Genomic DNA, 18,509 nt, shown 5'->3' on the forward strand with positions numbered 1-18,509 from the left:
AATTCCTGACTGGCGGGGGGCTTAATTTGGAGGGGGAACTTAATTCCGGCGAGGCGGCCTCTTAATGAGAATGTATGACGCGCTGATACACGCAAAAGGACTTCCCAACATTGTTGGACGGGAAGCTTGACCCACCTTTGACCCGCCTTTAAAGTCCCAAGAACAGAATTCCAGCAGTTCATCCCGACATCGGAGAAACTGATTTTTGATCTCAAGCCCAGATTCGGCCCAATGTGTTTGCAATGTCCTCCTGATACCTGTACCTTAATTGATTTCAAGTTAGATTTGAAACACACCAAGAGCTTCAGCTATTAAAATACATTTAGAGGCTGCCTTTGCCGCTTGTCATGATGCCTTTATTATGTGCCGATGATTAAAAGATGATAAGAAATGCGAGCAGGAGTGGGCCATTCGGCCCCTCGAGCCTGCTACACTGTTCAATGGCTGATCGGATTGCGACCTTAACACCGCTTTCTTGCTTGTCCCTCATGACCGTTGACTCCCTTGTAGATCAAAAATCTGTCTAACTCGGCCTCAAATATATTCAATCACCCAATCTCCACTGCTCTCTGGGGAGGAGAATTTCAAACACAAATCACTCTCTGAGGGAAGAAATTCCTCCTCATCTCTGTCTTCAATGCAAGGTCCCTTATTTTTAAACTGTGCCCCCTCGTTCAGGATTCCCCCACGAGAGGAAACATCCTTTCGGCATTGACCCTGTAAAACTCCCTCAGCATCTTATATCTTTCAGTCGGATGAATATGCTGATATAGTAATTTCTCAGCAGCAGTGTCATAATATCGGTTTCCAACTTTGGTTTCCTTGCACTTGAGTAGCAGACTGACAATTTTTCAACAACAACCATTTGTATTTACATAGCACCTGAAATGTAATATACCACCCCAAGGTGCTTCACAGGAGCTTTATAAAACAAAACTGAGTCACATAAAAGGGGTGCTGGGGGTCAGATGACCAAACGCTTGGTCAGTGAGATTGGTTTTAAATAGTGTCTAGAAGGAGGAAAGTGAGGTAGCAACATGGGAAGGTTTATGGTGGGAATCCCAGAGCTTGAGGGCCAGGCAGCTGAAGGCACAGATATCAATGATGGAGCGATTAAATTGGGAATGCTCAAGAGGCCAGAATTAGGGGAGCACAGACATCTCAGAGGGCTGTGGGGCTACAGGAACATTGCAGAGAGGGTGAGGCCATGGAGGGAATTGAAAACAAGGGCGAGAATTTTAAAACCGAGACCTTAGCTCTCCGGGTGTTGATGTAGGACCACGAGCACAGGGGTGATAGGGGAATGGGGCTTGGTACAAGGGCACAGCAAGCAGAGCTTTGGAGGACCTCAAATTTACAGAGGGTAGGGGTTTGGGAGGCTGACCAGGAGTCTGCTGGAATGGTCGAGTTTAGAGGTAACAGAAGAATGGGTGAGGGTTTCGGCAGCAGATGAGCTGAGGCAGGGGCGAAGTAGGTGAGGTGTTACAGAAATGGAAAATGGTAGCCTTAGTGATGGTGTGGATATGGTAGCCAGAAGCTCATCTTGGGGTCAGAAATGAACAGTCTAGTTTAATCAGTTACCAAGGAGATGGGTGAAGTCGATGGCTCGGGGATGAAGTTTGGAGCAAGAACCAAAGGACAATGATAATTTCGCAATAAAGCATTCACAATGAACACTTAGTTAACAACATTGGGCAGAATGGAACAATTAAAATCATTCTCATTTCAACTGCTGTAAAGGAGAAATAAACCCTGATCTTATCTCCAAGGTGCATTCCATATGGGGGGGCGAGGGGGGGTGTGTGTGTGTGTGTAGGGGGGTGGTGGTGGGGCGTGCGGGGCTCCTAGGCACAAGAAACCAGGAGATTTGAGTCTCACAAGCATCCTACTGTGTCTAGGAGGGGAGGCAGATGGTATTGGGGGGGTCTCTGATTGTAGGGTTGGGAGGGAGCATTCAGATCACATTTGGGTAGTGTTGGAGTGGGGGATTTATAGGGTAAAATGTTGGGCCTGGAGGAAACATTTCCTGCTCCTCCTGACCCACAAGCTGTGCTGTAAAAAGAGTTACCTCCTGGATTCAGCTCTTCCCATCTCCTTTCCTCTGCCGGGTTTCCTGAGCGCAGGGACCAGCATCGGTCAAAATAGAATCATTATTAACGTCGGAGGCACACAGCCTTATTATAAATTTGAATGAACATCCTGTCTGCTGCGAGCAGGTTGGTCGTCTGCCTCTTACCCTGCACCTGCTAAAATTGGAAGAGGGCACCTTCGATGTGGAATGGGATCAGGTTTCAGATTTTTAGACTTTTACCTTCCCACTCGAACAAAACCCACGGTTTTCCTGGGGGTTAAGATTAACCATGAGCTGCTGCTAAGATATGGAGAGCCATGCTGGCCTTGCTACTTTGGATTATAGGTCAGTTGGTCTAAAGACACACACACAGGATACGCGCAAGACATCCAGTGTCACTAATTTGGCTTCTGCCTAATGAGGGCATTTACATTTCAAAATAGCGACACAGCTGAGGCACAGGATTCAGAATTCATCTGGGCACCGCTTCCTTGGCCTTGCTTTGAAAATGCGGCCCAAGAAATGTAATGGAGCAGATTGTCTAAAGTTCATCCAATGATCTGCCCCACCCCTGGGAGGGAAGCTGTGATTTACTTAACTTTCTGAGCTAAGAAGGGGGATGGTGATCAGTCAAACCTTCTCCTGGAGGAGAGGAAAACAATGCAAAATGAGAAGAAGTGAAAGTCTTGATATTAATGCTTACCGCAGTGTCATTGGTGACGTAGACCAAAACATCGGCCGAATGTCTGCCATTGATGTACCTGTAACAGTTCCAGACACAGCCAATGAGGTATGCCTGCAAAATACAGAAGATTAAGCTTTTAATTCGTTTTTCACATAATGTAAGAAGAGAAGTTAGGTTTGAAATGTTAATTAGGTAAACATGGGGAAGTTTGGAAACACAGATGTCAAGGGGACATTTGCATTTTTAAATAGACCAGACTAGATTGCTTTCAAAGGAGGGGTGAAATGTCAGGTGAAGTTTAAAGAGTTTGTTACGTTACACAACTTGGACAAGCCCAAGAGATAAACGTATGGACCAAAATCCTGTATCAAAATATTTTCAACATTTTAGGCTCTGTTTTGCAAGTTGTTACTTATTTATATTTGTTAGTGTGGATGAGACAGTCTGTTTGGATTTTTTTGAACATGGCGTGTCACTGCCAGGGTCACAGGCTTTAGATTTTAATGATTTCTCTGACAGCAGGTTCTGGTAATGGAGAAAGGCTACACCAGAACCACTGGCAGTGGAGAAGGTGCAGATTGGTACTCGGGGTGGGGATTCCCTATCAGTACACAGCTGGTGGGATGGTCCACACCCTCGGGGGTCTCCCTATCTTTCTGCTGCCACATTGCCAGGCTGTTTTGACACAGCCGATGGTGAATGCTGAGTTGTTCAAATCCCAAAGGGAAACTTGAGACAACTGCCACAACTTGTTTTGCAATTTGTATAAATTTTGAGATGTGTGCCTTGAATTCAGTAGTAATAAGACCACCAAGTCTTATAGGTTTTTTACAAAATTAAATTAAACACTCATTAATAAGAGAAATGATTTTTAAGTACATACTATGATAACTTCTAAATCCCCTAATCAATCTAACTCTCAGTTATACTTTCTAAGGCAACAGTAAGATACATAGATTTTAAAAGACAAAGAAATATGGGGCAGAATTTTGCCCTTGGCGGGGGTGTTTGGTGGGGGCGGGCGGGGGTGGTCTGGAAGCCAACTGCTGCTCACAATCGGCACCGCACAGTGATTTCACACTGGGCAGGCCAATTAAGGCCTACCCAGCGTGAAACGTGAGTGGCAGCACTGAGTGCTACCTGTGCGGGGGTGGGGAGGGGGTGGTGGGGGGAGGTGGGAGGAGGGTGAACAGGCCAAGCGCGAACTTCATGCACGTGTGCGAGTGAGCGCTTCATATTCTCCCTGAATCTCCCTGAGGCACGGAGCTGCCTCGGGGAGGTGAAGAGAGATGCAAAGGAATAATTTTTTAAAAAACGTAATGAAACATGTCGCCTCATGTGATTCCATAGCTCTAAGTTTTACCAGTAATCTTTGGGAAAAATAAACACACTCTTTAAACTTCACCTGGCTAGGTGACACATTTCACCCCTCCTTTGAAAACAATCTGGTCTGGTCTATTTAAAAATGCAAATGTTCCCTTGACATCTATGTTTCTAAACTTCCCCATGTTTACCTAATTAATATTTCAAACCTAACTTCTCTTCATGCGTCAAAGCACCCAGACTAGCTGCCTCTAATTCAATTAAGCCTCACACACACACAGACACATAGACACACCCCACTATTACACAAAAAATTCCAAGAACATTATGAGAATTATTATATCTTCCTGACAAGGCCATGGGACCCAACTCCTTTTTTTCAACTTGTCTTTGCTTCCCCTTCCCCCCCACCCTGACCATTTACGCCTCCTCTAGACCTATCTTTTATTTCTTTACTTATCCCATTACCATCTCCTTTTACCTTGCACCATTATCCTGTATCACATTTAATCTCTCCTGCCTTCCATCCTATCACAGACCTTGCCTTCTGTTCTCTCCTCCCCCCTTTCCCTCCCTCTGTACTTGCTTCAAAAAAAACCTATTTCAATGTTCATTTTAACTCTAATGCTACCCAACTAATCTTCAGATCAACTGAATCCTACCTCATCTGTGACTATCACTGTGGTCTTAGATGAGGCTGTCCTTGGTCAGGATTGAGAGAGACTGCTGGAGGCAAGGCTGTTTGTAAACTTTACCTTTTATTGAACACTCCGTTAACTATGAACAGTGCAAGGTTTAGCATGAGGCTCTACATAGAACTATCCCTCAGCATACTCTGTTGTCATGTGATCTTACATCACTGATGATGTAGGCTGTCTATTTACATATCCAACATTAACCTTTTATAGTTCACAGATGCCATGATGGGGTTAAACCCACAACTCTCTGCAGTACTAGCCCGGGCACATCAGCACTACAATCCCAGATCATATAGGGATAACATTTCGAGAGGGATGGAACTGAATGCGGAGAAGTTATGTGAAACTTGAATCAAAACCTGGTTAGGCGATTGTTAGGAATGTTGTGCACAGTTCTGCTTACTGGATTGTAAGAAGTGAATAGAGGCATTGGAGATGGTGCAATAAAAGATTTACAAAGATAATACTAGAGCTACCTCCCAGGAAAGGATAAACAGGCTGGGTCTCTTTTCTCTTGATGATGTTCAGTATGCAGCAAAACAGGCTGAGAGAAATGATAGAAATTTACAGGATGGAAAGAGGCCAATCAGCCCATTGTGTCCGGGCTAGCTGACAAGTAGCCATCCAGCCTAATCACACTTTCCAGCTCTTTCCAGCCATGTAGGTGATGGTACTTCAAGTGCATATCCAAGAACTTTATAAATATGATCAGGGTTTCTACATCTATCACCCTTTCAGACTGTGAGTTCCAGACACCTACCATCCTACGGATAAAAACATTTCTCCTTAAATCCCGTCTAAATCTCCTACCTCTTACCCTAAATCTATTCCTCCTAGTTCTGGACCCCGCAACCAGGGGTAATAGGACTTTCCTATCCACTCTATCTAGACCCCTCATAAATTTATACAGTTCAGTTAGATTTCCCTCAGCCTCCTCTGTTCCAAAGAGAGCAACCCACCCCAGCCTATCCAACCTTTCCCCATAACTAACATTCTCCAGTCCAGGCAACCTCGTAAATCTCCTCTGTACCCTCTCTTGCTCCTTTCTCTAGTGCAGTGACCAGGACTACACGCAGTACCCCAGCTGTGGCTCGTAGCCAATCAGCAGCCCAAGCCAATGGGATGGAAAGCTGGCTGTGGTGTCATATAGGCCGTCAATTCACGTTTCATGTGACTGGAGTATTTCACCTCCACAGTGTTTGAAGACTTCAGAATAGTTTCCGTCTCAAATAGTATTGTGTCTGCACAGTCAATACTTTTTCCATATGGTGAACATAATGAGGCTCATAAAACATAGACCGATTAAGAAATAAGGAGCCCCCCTGTTCTTTAAATTAGTGCCATGGGATCCAAGAGGCAAACCAGGCCCTGGTTTGACATTTCACCACACCCAACAACCACACCTCTGACAACGTGGCACTCCCTCAGTATTTTGTGCTCTGGAGTTTATCTTGAACCCATAACTTCCTGACTCAGGCAGGAGAGTGCCGTGCACTGAGCTTAGGCACCACCTCGTACTAAAACCCGAGGTTCAAATGGCGGGCGTGAGCTGTTCAAAGAGCATTTTCTAAACCTTCTGTTGAGGTTGCTGCCTTGTGATCTGCCTCGTTGCTTTCATAACAAAACCACAAATTAAAAATAAAATTCGCTTCATTGATCTATTCAAAGCCGCCGATATAAAATGACTAAAGTCCAAGCAGGGAGTGTGACAGCAAAACAATCAGTTGAAAGCACATTGTTTGTAGGAAAACTAAAGGGATTTCTTTCAGAAAGTAACATTTTGGGAGAATAATTTGAGACATGAGATGTGGTGGGTTCTTAGAAGGAACAGGGGATTTTGGACTTACAGGGTGGGATTTTCCCTGTAAGGTGGAAGAGAGGGTGGATAGACTTGGGTTGTTTTCGTTGGAGCAGAGAAGACTGAGGGGCGACCTGATCGAGGTGTACAAGATGATGAGGGGCATGGACAGGGGGGATAGGGAACAGCTGTTCCCCTTAGTTGAAGGGTCAGTCACGAGGGGGCACAAGTTCAAGGTGAGGGGCAGGAGGTTTAGGGGGGATGTGAGGAAAAACATTTTTACTCAGAGAGGGTGGTGACGGTCTGGAATGCACTGCCTGGGAGGGTGGTGGAGGCGGGTTGCCTCACATCCTGTAAAAGGTACCTGGATGAGCACTTGGCACGACATAACATTCAAGGCTATGGGCCAAGTGCTGGTAAATGGGATTAGGTAGGTAGGTCAGGTGTTTCTCGGTGCAGACTCGATGGGCCGAAGGGCCTCTTCTGCACTGTGTGATTCTGTGTGATTCCAGCCCCGCCCGTAATGAGTCCGCAGCGGACGGGACCAGGAAATCCCACTCACAGTTCCCAAAGCTCTCCGGCACTGGCTATTTTAACTCCTGCCATTTGGGGTGCGTTGTCGACTAACTGTAGACTGATTGGTTAACAGTTAACAGCTCCACTACGCTTGTATCGTGAGACTAACAGTAGATGAATTGGACGGACCCTGGTCTTTTTTTTTTTGTTTAGCAATTCTTATACTCCTTTCCTGAGAGTAAAAATTGGTTCCTCGCCAATCTTCATCAGAGCTTGAAAGACTTCAGCTGTAAATGTTCTCTCAGATTCTGAGGGTCCTTGCTGTGCGCTTGCTTCATTTTCCATCGCTATTTCAGATTTCCGATTTTTATGGGTTTGATCTTCACCTCCGTCCAGAAGTTTTTTTTCTGTGTGTTTTTCCCCGATTCCAGCATTGCCAGGTCAATCTCTGCTGCTGTTTAATGTAAATTCAAATCTGATAAAAGCAACGTATTCCAGCAGACAACATCAATCTTCATATCCTGAGACAGGGCTGTAATGACTGTGGAAGGGCTTGAATCCAGTTAGCAAGGACTAGAAAATATTTAACTCCAGCCAGCAACAATATTATCCCATGAACTGTGTTGATTCCAGATCCTTTAACATCAGTTTAATCCATTGACTATTAATTTTTCTTGGCTGTTTCTAATATATTTATATATAAAATTTCAAATCCTAAAACAAAACTCCTGCTATAACAGGTAGGGGAGAATAAAATTGCACATTATAATAAGCAGGAAGAGGTTCCAGTTCAAAATACACAGATGTGTTATTTGATCTTTGAAAATTACAGTATTCTTTCTGCTCCATTTCCATTAATAATCTGAGAAATGAAAACACATACATTTCATTATCCACTTTCTCCCTCCCCGCTAATGTACTACAATCAGTATTAGTGTTTAGACGGTGCCATTTTAAAGGGGTATTATGCTTTACGAAAAATATGTTTCTAAAATTGTTTTGGTTTTTTTTTTGAATGGGAGGATATCCAGGACATAAGAAATAGGAACTGAAGTAAGTATTTGGTGTTAATTGTATATTAATCGTATTCAAATTGTGTGCAGGTTTTCGACATTAACTGGGGATTCGCTTGTGCCCCTATAGATAGGAACAGACTGAAACTGTGGTCGTTGGGAGAGGAGGTATGTCTATTTAATGCGTATCTCTGTAAATAAATGCTTATAAAAGTGTGTGAAGATAGGGTCCAGCTCTGTCCACCACCAGGTGGCTTTCCAGAGTATTATATTTGGCTCCTCGAGCCTGCTCCGCCATGCAACAAATCATGGCTGATCTTCTTCCTCAACTCCATCTTTCTGTACTATCCCCATATCCCTCAATTCCCTTAGTACCCAAAAGTCTAACGGCATTAGTCTTCAACATACTCAACAACCGAGCATCTATAGCTCTCTGGGATAGAGAATTCCAAAGATTCATAACACTTTGAGACTTTGAGTGAAAACATTCTCCTCCTTTCTGTGCTAAATGGCTGAACCCCCTCCCCCCCCTCTCCTCCATCAATGCCCGTCACCCCTCAACCCCTCTCATATCCTGAGAATGTGATGGAATCTACCCAACACATTTCATTTCCTGAGGAAAGTGCCTGTAAAGTTCCTCTTAAAAACAAGTGCAGTGAAAGTCCAAAAATGCCAGGCAATCTTTACATCCCAATTGCTTACCCTTAATCCTGTTGCATAATACACCAATGTTTAGGTCAGGAACCATAATATACCACACAACATGCTTTTAGCTTTTTGTTTTTAATTCTATCATCTCTATTTGTACTTTTTTTACACAATCTGATCCCTTCCTAAACAGATATTTATTAAACTTTTATAAAAGGCGTTGATTGACACCAATAACTACTTTAATTCTAATGAATTAATAAAAGTAACAATTTTGATGTTTTGTTTTGTTTGAAATGTGTTAACTTTATACCCAAGTCTTTTAGTCTTGTGCTCAATTTCCAATTTAAGTCAACTACTTGTATCTAAGTTACTTTTACCAATCCCTGAAAGCCTGGGTTATGTCTCATCTCAATCTTCTTTCCTCTAATGAAAACAAATCCAGCATGACAGTCTGTCTCTATACCTAGCCTCTTGTTTCGGAATCATGGTTGCTCTTTCATGAACCTTCCCAATACAACATTTTTAAGCTTTTCGTCTTGCACTCATCGGGACACTCACAAGAATACCAATGTAAGGGGAAAACAACAATTTATACTGTATGTGAAGAGAGTGAAGATTGGTCCACTTGTCAACCAATCACAACTCTCTTCACATACAGTATAAATCGTTGTTCTCCCCTTATATTGGCAGTCTTGCGAGTGTCCTGATGAGTGCAAGATGAAAAGCTTCGACATGTCCCCTTTTTCAGCAATACAACATTTTTCTTCAGAAGATAAAATTCCAGGTGTGGCATCACCCATGATCTATACAAGGTTAGAATAATTTACCTCAATATGCAGGTAAATGCCATTAAAATGGATCCCTGTGCACTGTCAACAAACCCACAACATGATTGAAAACATTCACTCATTTTTTTCTACTTTTGCTAATAGGCATATATTTTCATGTACACCGGATATTTACCCACATCAAAATCTATCCAGACAGAAATCCATTTAATTGGTTCATTTGCCTGGGAATAATACCAATTTCTAACATGATCTTCATCCAGTCACATAGCTTAATGCCATCAGCAAATTTCGTAATATGCGATGGCACCTCCAACAATGCAGCAAACCCCCAGCACGGCACTGGGATGTCAATCTAGATTATGCACTCATGTCATAGAATGGGCCTTGGACCCACAATTTTTTGATGTTGAGACAACACTGCTGTGCGCTGAACATAGCTAGCGCAACTGGCTTGAAAAATGATACATCAGGTAATGCCTACCATGTTCACATTAGGGAGGAATAGACAAGTACCAAATGGGGTAGTTTTCCAAGTCTTTGGGGAGTTTGGCCTGCCAGCAGTGAGATTGAAAACCGAGACACATACTGCACCATGATGTTCTGATCAGAATTACAGAGTTGTTACAGCACAGAAGGAGGCCATTCAGCCCATCGTGTTGCACCGGCTCTCCGAATGAGCAAACGCCTAGTGCCACTCCCCCCGCCTTCTCCCTGTAGCCCTGCACATTCTTCCTGTTCAGATAATAATCCAATTCCCTCCTGAATGCCTCGACTGGCCCTGTCTCCATCGCACTCTCAGGCAGCGTGTGTTCCAGATTCTAAACACTCGCTGTGTGCAAAAGGTTCTTCTCAAGTCTCCATTGCTTCTTTTTGCCCATGACCTTAAATATATGCCCTCCCATTCTCCATCCTACTGCCAGTGGGAACAGCTTTTCCCTATCTACTCTGTCCAGACATTTTGAACACTTCCATCCAATCTCCTCTCAAACCTCCCTTCTCCAAGGAAAACAGTCCCAATCTTTCTCCAATCTCTCCACGTAACTGAAATACCTCATCCCCGGAACCATTCTCGTGAATCTTTTCTGCACCCTCTCTAATACCTTCATGTCTTTCGATGAATCAATCAAATTAATATTTGGAAATCACCGCAAGTCTTTTAAGTTTCGAATGTTTGTGGTCCGCAGCCAGTGATCCTTGTTACGCCTGCAGTCTGAACAATACCCCTTAAAAGGATATTTTAGACCTGTATCCATGTAGAACTGTTCAATTTTCAACTCTATTTTTCTGCAATATTTTTAGCTGGAGAATATTGGTGAAAGATTGCTTTCTTGAAAATGATGATTATGAGTCGTTAATAAAAATGATGGATTAAGGCTCTAGAGGCAAAAATCACTGTCAACAGTGATTTGCCATGGAATTAGGACGTGATGCAAAAACTAAGCAAGTACAGTGGCATCAATCGTGCATCTCTCTTACAGCACAACAATCAGGATCTGATAAATTGGGAGCTCAAACTTACCTTAAAGGCCAGAATGATACCGATGAAGATAAGAACAATAAACACCAGGCATGTTGGATTCATTGACATGAGATCTTCCTTGTGTGGGATATTAGCAGGCTGCAGAAACAGAATGTAGAGAACAACTGATATCCAGGACGGCATGGACATTGAGGTGTCCAGAATTTTAATAAAACAGAAACAGGTCATCAGTTCAAACTGGTCTATGTCAATGTTTATGCTCCCCATGAGCCCACCCCCTCCCCCCTCCCTACCACCTTCATCCAACCCTATCAACACAACTTTGATTTGCTTTTTCCCCTCATGGACTTATCTATTTTCCCCTTGAATGCATTTAACGCTTTTTGCTTCAAAAAATTCTCTGTGATAGTGAGTTCCACCTTCTCAACACTATCTGGGTAAAGAATTTTTTAATTTTTTTTAATTCATTCATGGGATGTGGGCACCACTGGCAAGGCCAGCATTTGTTGCCCATCCCTAATTGCCCTTGAGAGCAGTCAAGAGTCAACCACCTTGTTCAGAGGGCATTTAAGAGTTAACCCATTGCTGTGGGTCTGGAGTCACATGTAGGCCAGACCAGGTAAGGACGGCAGTCAATGATAGCTTCATGGTCACTATTACTGAGTAAGTCACAGCAATAATACTCGAAATAAAAGTGGAAATGTTACTGAGACTAGTTTTCAATTCCAGAGTTTATTAATTAATTGAATCCAAATTTCACCAGCTGCTATGGTGGGATTTAACCACCCCCTTCCCCCCAGGGCATTACCCTGAGCCTCTGGATTACTTGTCCAGTGACCTTACCATTATGTCACAACCTCCACTTCTCTTTTGAATTCCCGATTGGGTTTATCAGTGACTTTCTCAAGTTTACATCATCTAGCTTTGGATATGTCTACAAGTGGGAACATTTTTCATTTATTTGAAGGCCTCTGTGTCCATCCTTCTCGTTTCTGGGGTTTTGAGCACCGCAACTCAGGAATTATGTCATGATGGAAAATGTACAGCACAGGTACAGGCTTCACATGGACCTCCTCCAGCCTTACTTCAGCTAACCCCATCTACATTATCCTTCTATTCTTTTCCTCCTGGCCAGATTCTGTTTTTGTTTAGAAATATTTAGAAACCTCAGTCTCGAAGGAGGTGCAGTGCAGATTGACCAGAATGATACCGGGGCTTAAAGGGTTAAATTATGGAGACTGGTTGCATAGACTAGATTTGTATTCCCTTAATAGATTTAGGGACAATCTAACTGAGGTGTTTAGAATATTTGATCGGGTAGATAGAGGGAAACTATTTCTTTTCATAGACAGAGCCCAGAATGAAAGGATATAACATTAAAATTGGAGCTAGACCAATCAGAGATACCGGGGAGCACTTCCTCACACAAAAGGTAGTAGAAATCTGAAACTCTGTCCCTCAAACAGTTGTTGAGGGTTGGGGCCAATCGAAAATTTCAAGACTGAATGATAGATTTTAATTGGGCAAGTGTGTCAAAGGGTTACGGAGCAAGGATGGAAGGTACAACTCAGTCATGGTCTGATTGACTGGAAGATCAAGCTTGTGGGACTGGGTGGCCTTCCCTTGTTCCCATGTTTCATAATGGTCATTTCTGGCCTTTCTGTGCCAAACTATTTTACATAACATTGTGCATTTCGTACCAGTTGTCGCAAGTAGTCTTGAATGGAGTTTGGATAGATGACCACACTGATCGCTACGAGAGTATTGAGGGCAAAATCAAAGATCTGGTAACAGAAGAAGGGGATGATCCAAGCACTGAGTTGCTGGAAAACAAGGAGGAAACAAAGAAATATAAGTTTTGCAAATGTCAAGTCCGACACAGTTTGATAAGATTCCACATCACACATTTTTGTTGAAACTGACATCAGAAACTACAATTCTTTTAAATATGCACCACAGAATGAGAGACCTGTCATTACACTGTGAGCACCACCGTTGTGTTTTTCTTTATTATTCATTCACGGGATGTGGGATTCGTTGGCTGGGCCAGCATTTTTTGCCCATCTCTAGTTGCCCTTGAGAAGGTGATGGTGAGCTGGCTTCTTGAACCGCTGCAGTCCATGTAGTGTAGGTACACCCACAGTACTGTTAGGATTCCAGGATTTTGACCCAGCGATAGTGAAGGAACGGCAATATATTTCCAAGTCAGGATGGTGAGTGACTTGGAGGGGAACTTCCAGGTGGCAGTTTTCCCATCTATCTGCTGCCCATGTCCTTCCAGATGGTAGTGGTTATGGATTTGGAATGTGCTGTCTAAGGAGCCTTGGTGAATTCCTGCAGTGCATATTGTAGATGGTACACACTGCTGCTACTGTGCGTTGGTGATGGAGGGAGTGAATGTTTGTGGATGTGGTGCCAATCAAGCAGACTGCTTTGTCCTGGATGGTGCCAAACGTCTTGAGTGTTGTTGGAGCGGCACTCATTCAGGCAAGTGGGGAGTATTCCATCACATTCCTGACTTGTGCCTTATAGATGTTGGACAGGCTTTGGGGAGTCAGAAGATGAGCTACACGTCACACTATTCCTAGCCTCTGACTTGGTCTTGTAGCCACAGTATTTATATGGCTAGCCCAGTTCAGGTTCTGGTCAATGGAAACCCCCCAGGATGTTAACAGTGGGGGATTCAGTGGTGCTAATACCATGGAACATCAAGGGGTGATGGTTGAATTCTCTCTTGTTGGAGATGGTCATTGCCTGACACTTATGTGGCGCAAATGTTACTTGCCACTTGTCAGCCCAAGCTTGGATATTGTCCAAATCTTGCTGCATTTGGACATGGACTGCTTCAGTATCTGAGGAGTTGCGAATGGTGCTGAACATTGTGCAATCATCAGCGAACATCCCCACTTCTGACCTTATGATGGAAGGAAGGTCATTGATGAAGCAGCTGAAGGTGGTTGGGCCTAGGACACTACCCTGAGGAACTCCTGCAGTGATGTCGTGGGGCTGAGATGACTGACCTCCAACAACTACAACCATTTTCCTTTGTGCTAGGTATGACACCAACCAGCGGAGAGTTTTCCCCCCGATTCCCGTTGACTCCAGTTTTACTAGGGCTCCTTGATGCCACACTTGGTCAAATGCTGCCTTGATGTCAAGGGCAGTCGCTCTTACCTCACCTCGGGAGTTCAGCTCATCTGTCCATGTTTGAACCAGGGCTGTAATGAGGTCAGGAGCTGAGTGGCCCTGGTGGAACCCAAACTGGGCATCAGTGAGCAGGGTTATTGCTAAGCAAGTGCCACTTCATAGCACTGTTGAATCCCTCTTCCATTACTTTACTGATGATTTTGAGAGTAGACTGATGGGACAGTAATTGGCTGGGTTGGATTTGACCTGCTTTTTGCATACAGGACATACCTGGGCAATTTTCCACATAGCCGGGTTGATGCCAGTATTGTTGCTGTATTGGAACAGCTTGGCTAGGGGCGCGGCAAATTCTGGAGCACAAGTCTTCAGTACTATTGCCAGAATATTGTCAGGACCCATAGCCTTTGCAGTATCCAGTGCCTTCAGCAGTTTCTTAATATCACATGGAGTGAATTGAATTGACTGAAGACTGGCATCTGTGGTGCTGGGGGCATCCGGAGGAGGCCGAGATGGATCATCCACTCGGCACTTCTGGCTGAAGATTGTTGCGAATGCTTCAGCTTTATATTTCGCACTGATGTGCTGGGCTCCTCCATCATTGAGGATGGGGATATTTGTGGAGCCTCCTCTTCTAGTGAGTTGTTTAATTGTCCACCACCATTCACGACTGGATGTGGCAGGACTACAGAGCTTAGATATGATCTGTTAGTTGTGGGATCGCTTAGCTCTGGCTATCACTTGCTGCTTGGCAAACAAGTAGTCCTGTGTTAAATAGTAAAATAGGAAAGGTGGCCAAACCATGGCTTACAAGGGAAATTAGAGATAGTATTAGATCCAAGGAACAGCCATACAAATTGACGAGAAAAGACAACAGACCTGAGGATTGGGAGCACTTTAGAATTCAGCAAAGGAGGACTAAGGGATTGATTAAGAAGAGAAAATAGAGTATGAGAGTAAGCTTGCACGGAACATAAAAACTGACTGTAAAAGTTTCTTTAAGTATGTGAAGAGGAAAAGATTGATCAAGACAAATGTAGGTCCCTTACAGTCAGAAACAGGGGAATTTATAATGGGGAACAAAGAAATGGCTGACCAACTAAATACATACTTTGGTTCTGTCTTCACAAAGGAGGACACAAATAACATGCCAGAAATGTTGGGGAACACAGGGTTTAGTGAGAGGGAGGAACTGAAAGAAATCAGTATTAGTAGGGAAATGGTGTTGGAGAGATTGATGGGATTGAAGGCTGACAAATCCTCAGGGCCTGATAATCTACACCCCAGAGTACTTAAGGAAGTGGCCCTAGAAATAGTGGATGCATTGGTGGTCATCTTCCAAGATTCTGGAACAGTTCCTACAGACTGGAGAGTAGCTAATGTAACCCCACTATTTAAAAAGGGAGGTAGAGAGAAAGCAGGGAATTATAGACCAGTCAGCCTGAAGTCGGTAGTGGGGAAAATTCTTGGGTCCATTATAAAAGATTTAATAGCTGAGCACGTGGAAAACAGTGGCAGAATCGGACAGTCAGTATGGGTTTACGAAAGGGAAATGATGCTTGACAAATCTACTGGAATTTTTCGAGGATGTAACTAGTAGAGTTGATGAGGGGCAACCAATGGATGTGGTTTATTTGGACTTTCAGAAGGCTTTTGACAAAGCCCCACATAAGAGATTAGTGTGTAAAATTAAAGCACATGGGATTGGGGGTAGTGCATTGAGATCGAAGGAAAACTGATTGGCAGACAGGAAACAAAGAGTAAAAATAAGCGGGTCTTTTTCCAAATGGCAGGCAGTGACTAGTGGGGTACCGCAGGGATCGGTGCTGGGACCCCAGCTATTCACAATATATATCAATGATTTAGATGAGAGAACTAAATGTAATACTCCAAATTTGCAGATGACACAAAGCTGGATGGGAGGGTGAGCTGTGAGGAGGATGCAGAGATGCTTCAGTGTGATTTGGACAAGCTGAGTGAATGGGCAAATGCATGGCAGATGCAGTATAATGTAGATAAATGTGAGGTTATCCACTTTGGTAGCAAAAACAGGAAGGCAGATTATTATCTGAATGGCTATAAATTGAGAGAGGGGAATGTGCAATGAGACCTGGGTGTCCTCGTACACCAGTCGCTGAAGGTAAGCATGCAGGTGCAGCAGGCGGTAAAGAAGGCAAATGGTATGTTGGCCTTCATAGCGAGAGGATTCGAGTACAGGAGCAGGGATGTCTTGCTGTAATTATACAGGGCCTTGGTGAGACCACACTTGGAATATTGTGTGCAGTTTTGGTCTCCTTATCTGAGGAAGGATGTTCTTGCTATAGAGGGAGTGCAGCGAAGGTTTACCAGACTGATTCCTGGGATGGTGGGACTGACATTTAAGGAGAGATTGAGTCGATTAGGATTATATTCACTGGAGTTCAGAAGAATGAGGGGGGATCTCACAGAAACCGATAAAATTCTAACAGGACTAGACAGGGTAGATGCAGGAAGGATGTTCCCGATGGTGGGGGAGTCCAGAACCAGGGGTCACAGTCTGAGAATATGGGGTAGACCATTTAGGACGGAGATGAGGAGAAATTTCTTCACCCAGAGAGTGGTGAGCCTGTGGAATTCGCTACCAGAGAAAGTAGTTGAGGCAAAACATTGTATGTTTTCATGAAGATGTTAGATATAGCTCTTGGGGTGAAAGGCATCAAAGGATATGGGGAGAAAGTGGGAGCAGCTCTTGAGTTGGATGATCAGCCATGATCATAATGAATGGCAGAGCAGACTCAAAGGGCCTACTCCTGCTTTCTATGTTATAGCTTGATGGTAATGGTAGATTGGGGGATATGCTAGGCCATGAGGTTACAGATTGTGTTTGAATGCAATCACTGCCTATCTAATTGATATCTTTAATATTGCTGCTGAGGAATGTCACTTTATATAACGTCAGAGTGTTTTTGTTCATGGAATATGGGTATTGCTGGCTAGGCCAGCATTTATTGCCCTTGCTTAGAGGGCACTTAAGAGTCAACCACATTGCTGTGGGTCTGGAGTCACATGTAGGCCAGACAATTTCCTTCATTAGTGAACCAGATGGGTTGTTACAACAACTGGTATGGTTTCATGGTCATCATCAGACTGCTAATTCCAAATCTTTATTTAATTCAAATTTCGCTACTTACTATGGTGGGATACAAATCTAGGACCTCCAGATCATTACCCTGAGTCTCTAGAACACTAGTACAGTGACAATACCACTACACCACCACCTTCCTGTGCCTACACCATGTGGACTGCACCACATGTAATTTACTAGGAGAGTGAGCTGGTAACACTGCAGCAAAGGGCGACAGGGTGTCTGGGACCTTGGTGAATGATCGGACCAACAGTCTATCTCCTTAACCTATGAAATTCAATGGTTGAGTAAAAAAAAACGAAGAATGATGGAGAAGAAAATCAGATGGATTGGAATCAAATCAGGTAGAGAAAGAGATATAAAGAGAGGGAAAGAAAGATTGGATTGAAGGAGAGAGAGAGACAGAGACAGAGAGAAAAGTACAAAAAGGAAAAGGGAGAATTTTAAAATGTAAAATTTGACATTTGTAAAATCTCGAAAAATTGAAACTGAATAGTATAAATTGTTCTCTTTCCGGGACAGAGAGATTGATTGGCATTGCATGAACGGATTTCATGTCAGTAAAATGGCACTTAAGCCACTCATGCTGATCCCTAACTTTCTACAACAGGTTTAATTTGCAAATCCAGCATGTAGTCCAGCAAAGAGAATGTGCCAATAAGAACACATTTTCAGCAGACCCCATGAATTTTAATCAGAAAAGAAAGTCAGACAGTCAATTGTTAAATTTAAAGCAGTAAAAAGCATGCAGGAAATGCTCAGCAGATCAGGTAACATCTGTGGAGAGAGAAACAGAGTCAATATTTTAAGTTGGTAACCTTTCATAGGCACTGGGAATAGTTCGCGATATAATAGGCTTTGAGCAAAGGGTGGGTGGGACAAGGACACAAAGGAGGTCTATGATAGAGTGGAAGACACAGTTCTAATGAAACCTTAAATGTTAACTCCATTTCTCTCTCCACAGATACTGCCTGACCTGCTGAGTATTTCCAGCATTTCCTGTTTTCATTTATGAAACTGGGGTTGTTGGGTCAGGAGTTGCATGTTTGTAATGTGTATCTCTGTAAATAAATGCTTATAAAAGTGTAAAAGTGAAGATTGGCTCCAGTCCTATCCTTCACCACCTGGTGGTTTTCTGGAATATAACAGTGGTAAAGAGTGTTGCTGCATTTTCTGTTTTTATTTCTGATTTCCAGCAACCAGAGCATTTTGCCT

At 43.4% G+C, this 18,509-nt stretch overlaps 1 protein-coding gene across 1 annotated transcript in view; it reads right to left on the minus strand.

Annotated features, from left to right (window-relative positions):
• laptm4b (lysosomal protein transmembrane 4 beta) overlaps positions 1-18,509 on the minus strand; it is a 91,283-nt gene that overhangs the window by 29,205 nt on the left and 43,569 nt on the right. Inside the window, exons 4-6 of the mRNA XM_078541116.1 lie at positions 12,727-12,849; positions 11,066-11,164; positions 2,775-2,867 (exon numbers count right to left, since the gene is read on the minus strand). Coding sequence (XP_078397242.1) covers positions 2,775-2,867; positions 11,066-11,164; positions 12,727-12,849 — 315 coding nt within the window. The remainder of the gene's footprint in view (positions 1-2,774; positions 2,868-11,065; positions 11,165-12,726; positions 12,850-18,509) is intronic.

Source organism: Cetorhinus maximus, chromosome 4 (genome assembly GCF_964194155.1).
Source record: "Cetorhinus maximus chromosome 4, sCetMax3.hap1.1, whole genome shotgun sequence".
Lineage (NCBI taxonomy): Eukaryota > Metazoa > Chordata > Chondrichthyes > Lamniformes > Cetorhinidae > Cetorhinus > Cetorhinus maximus.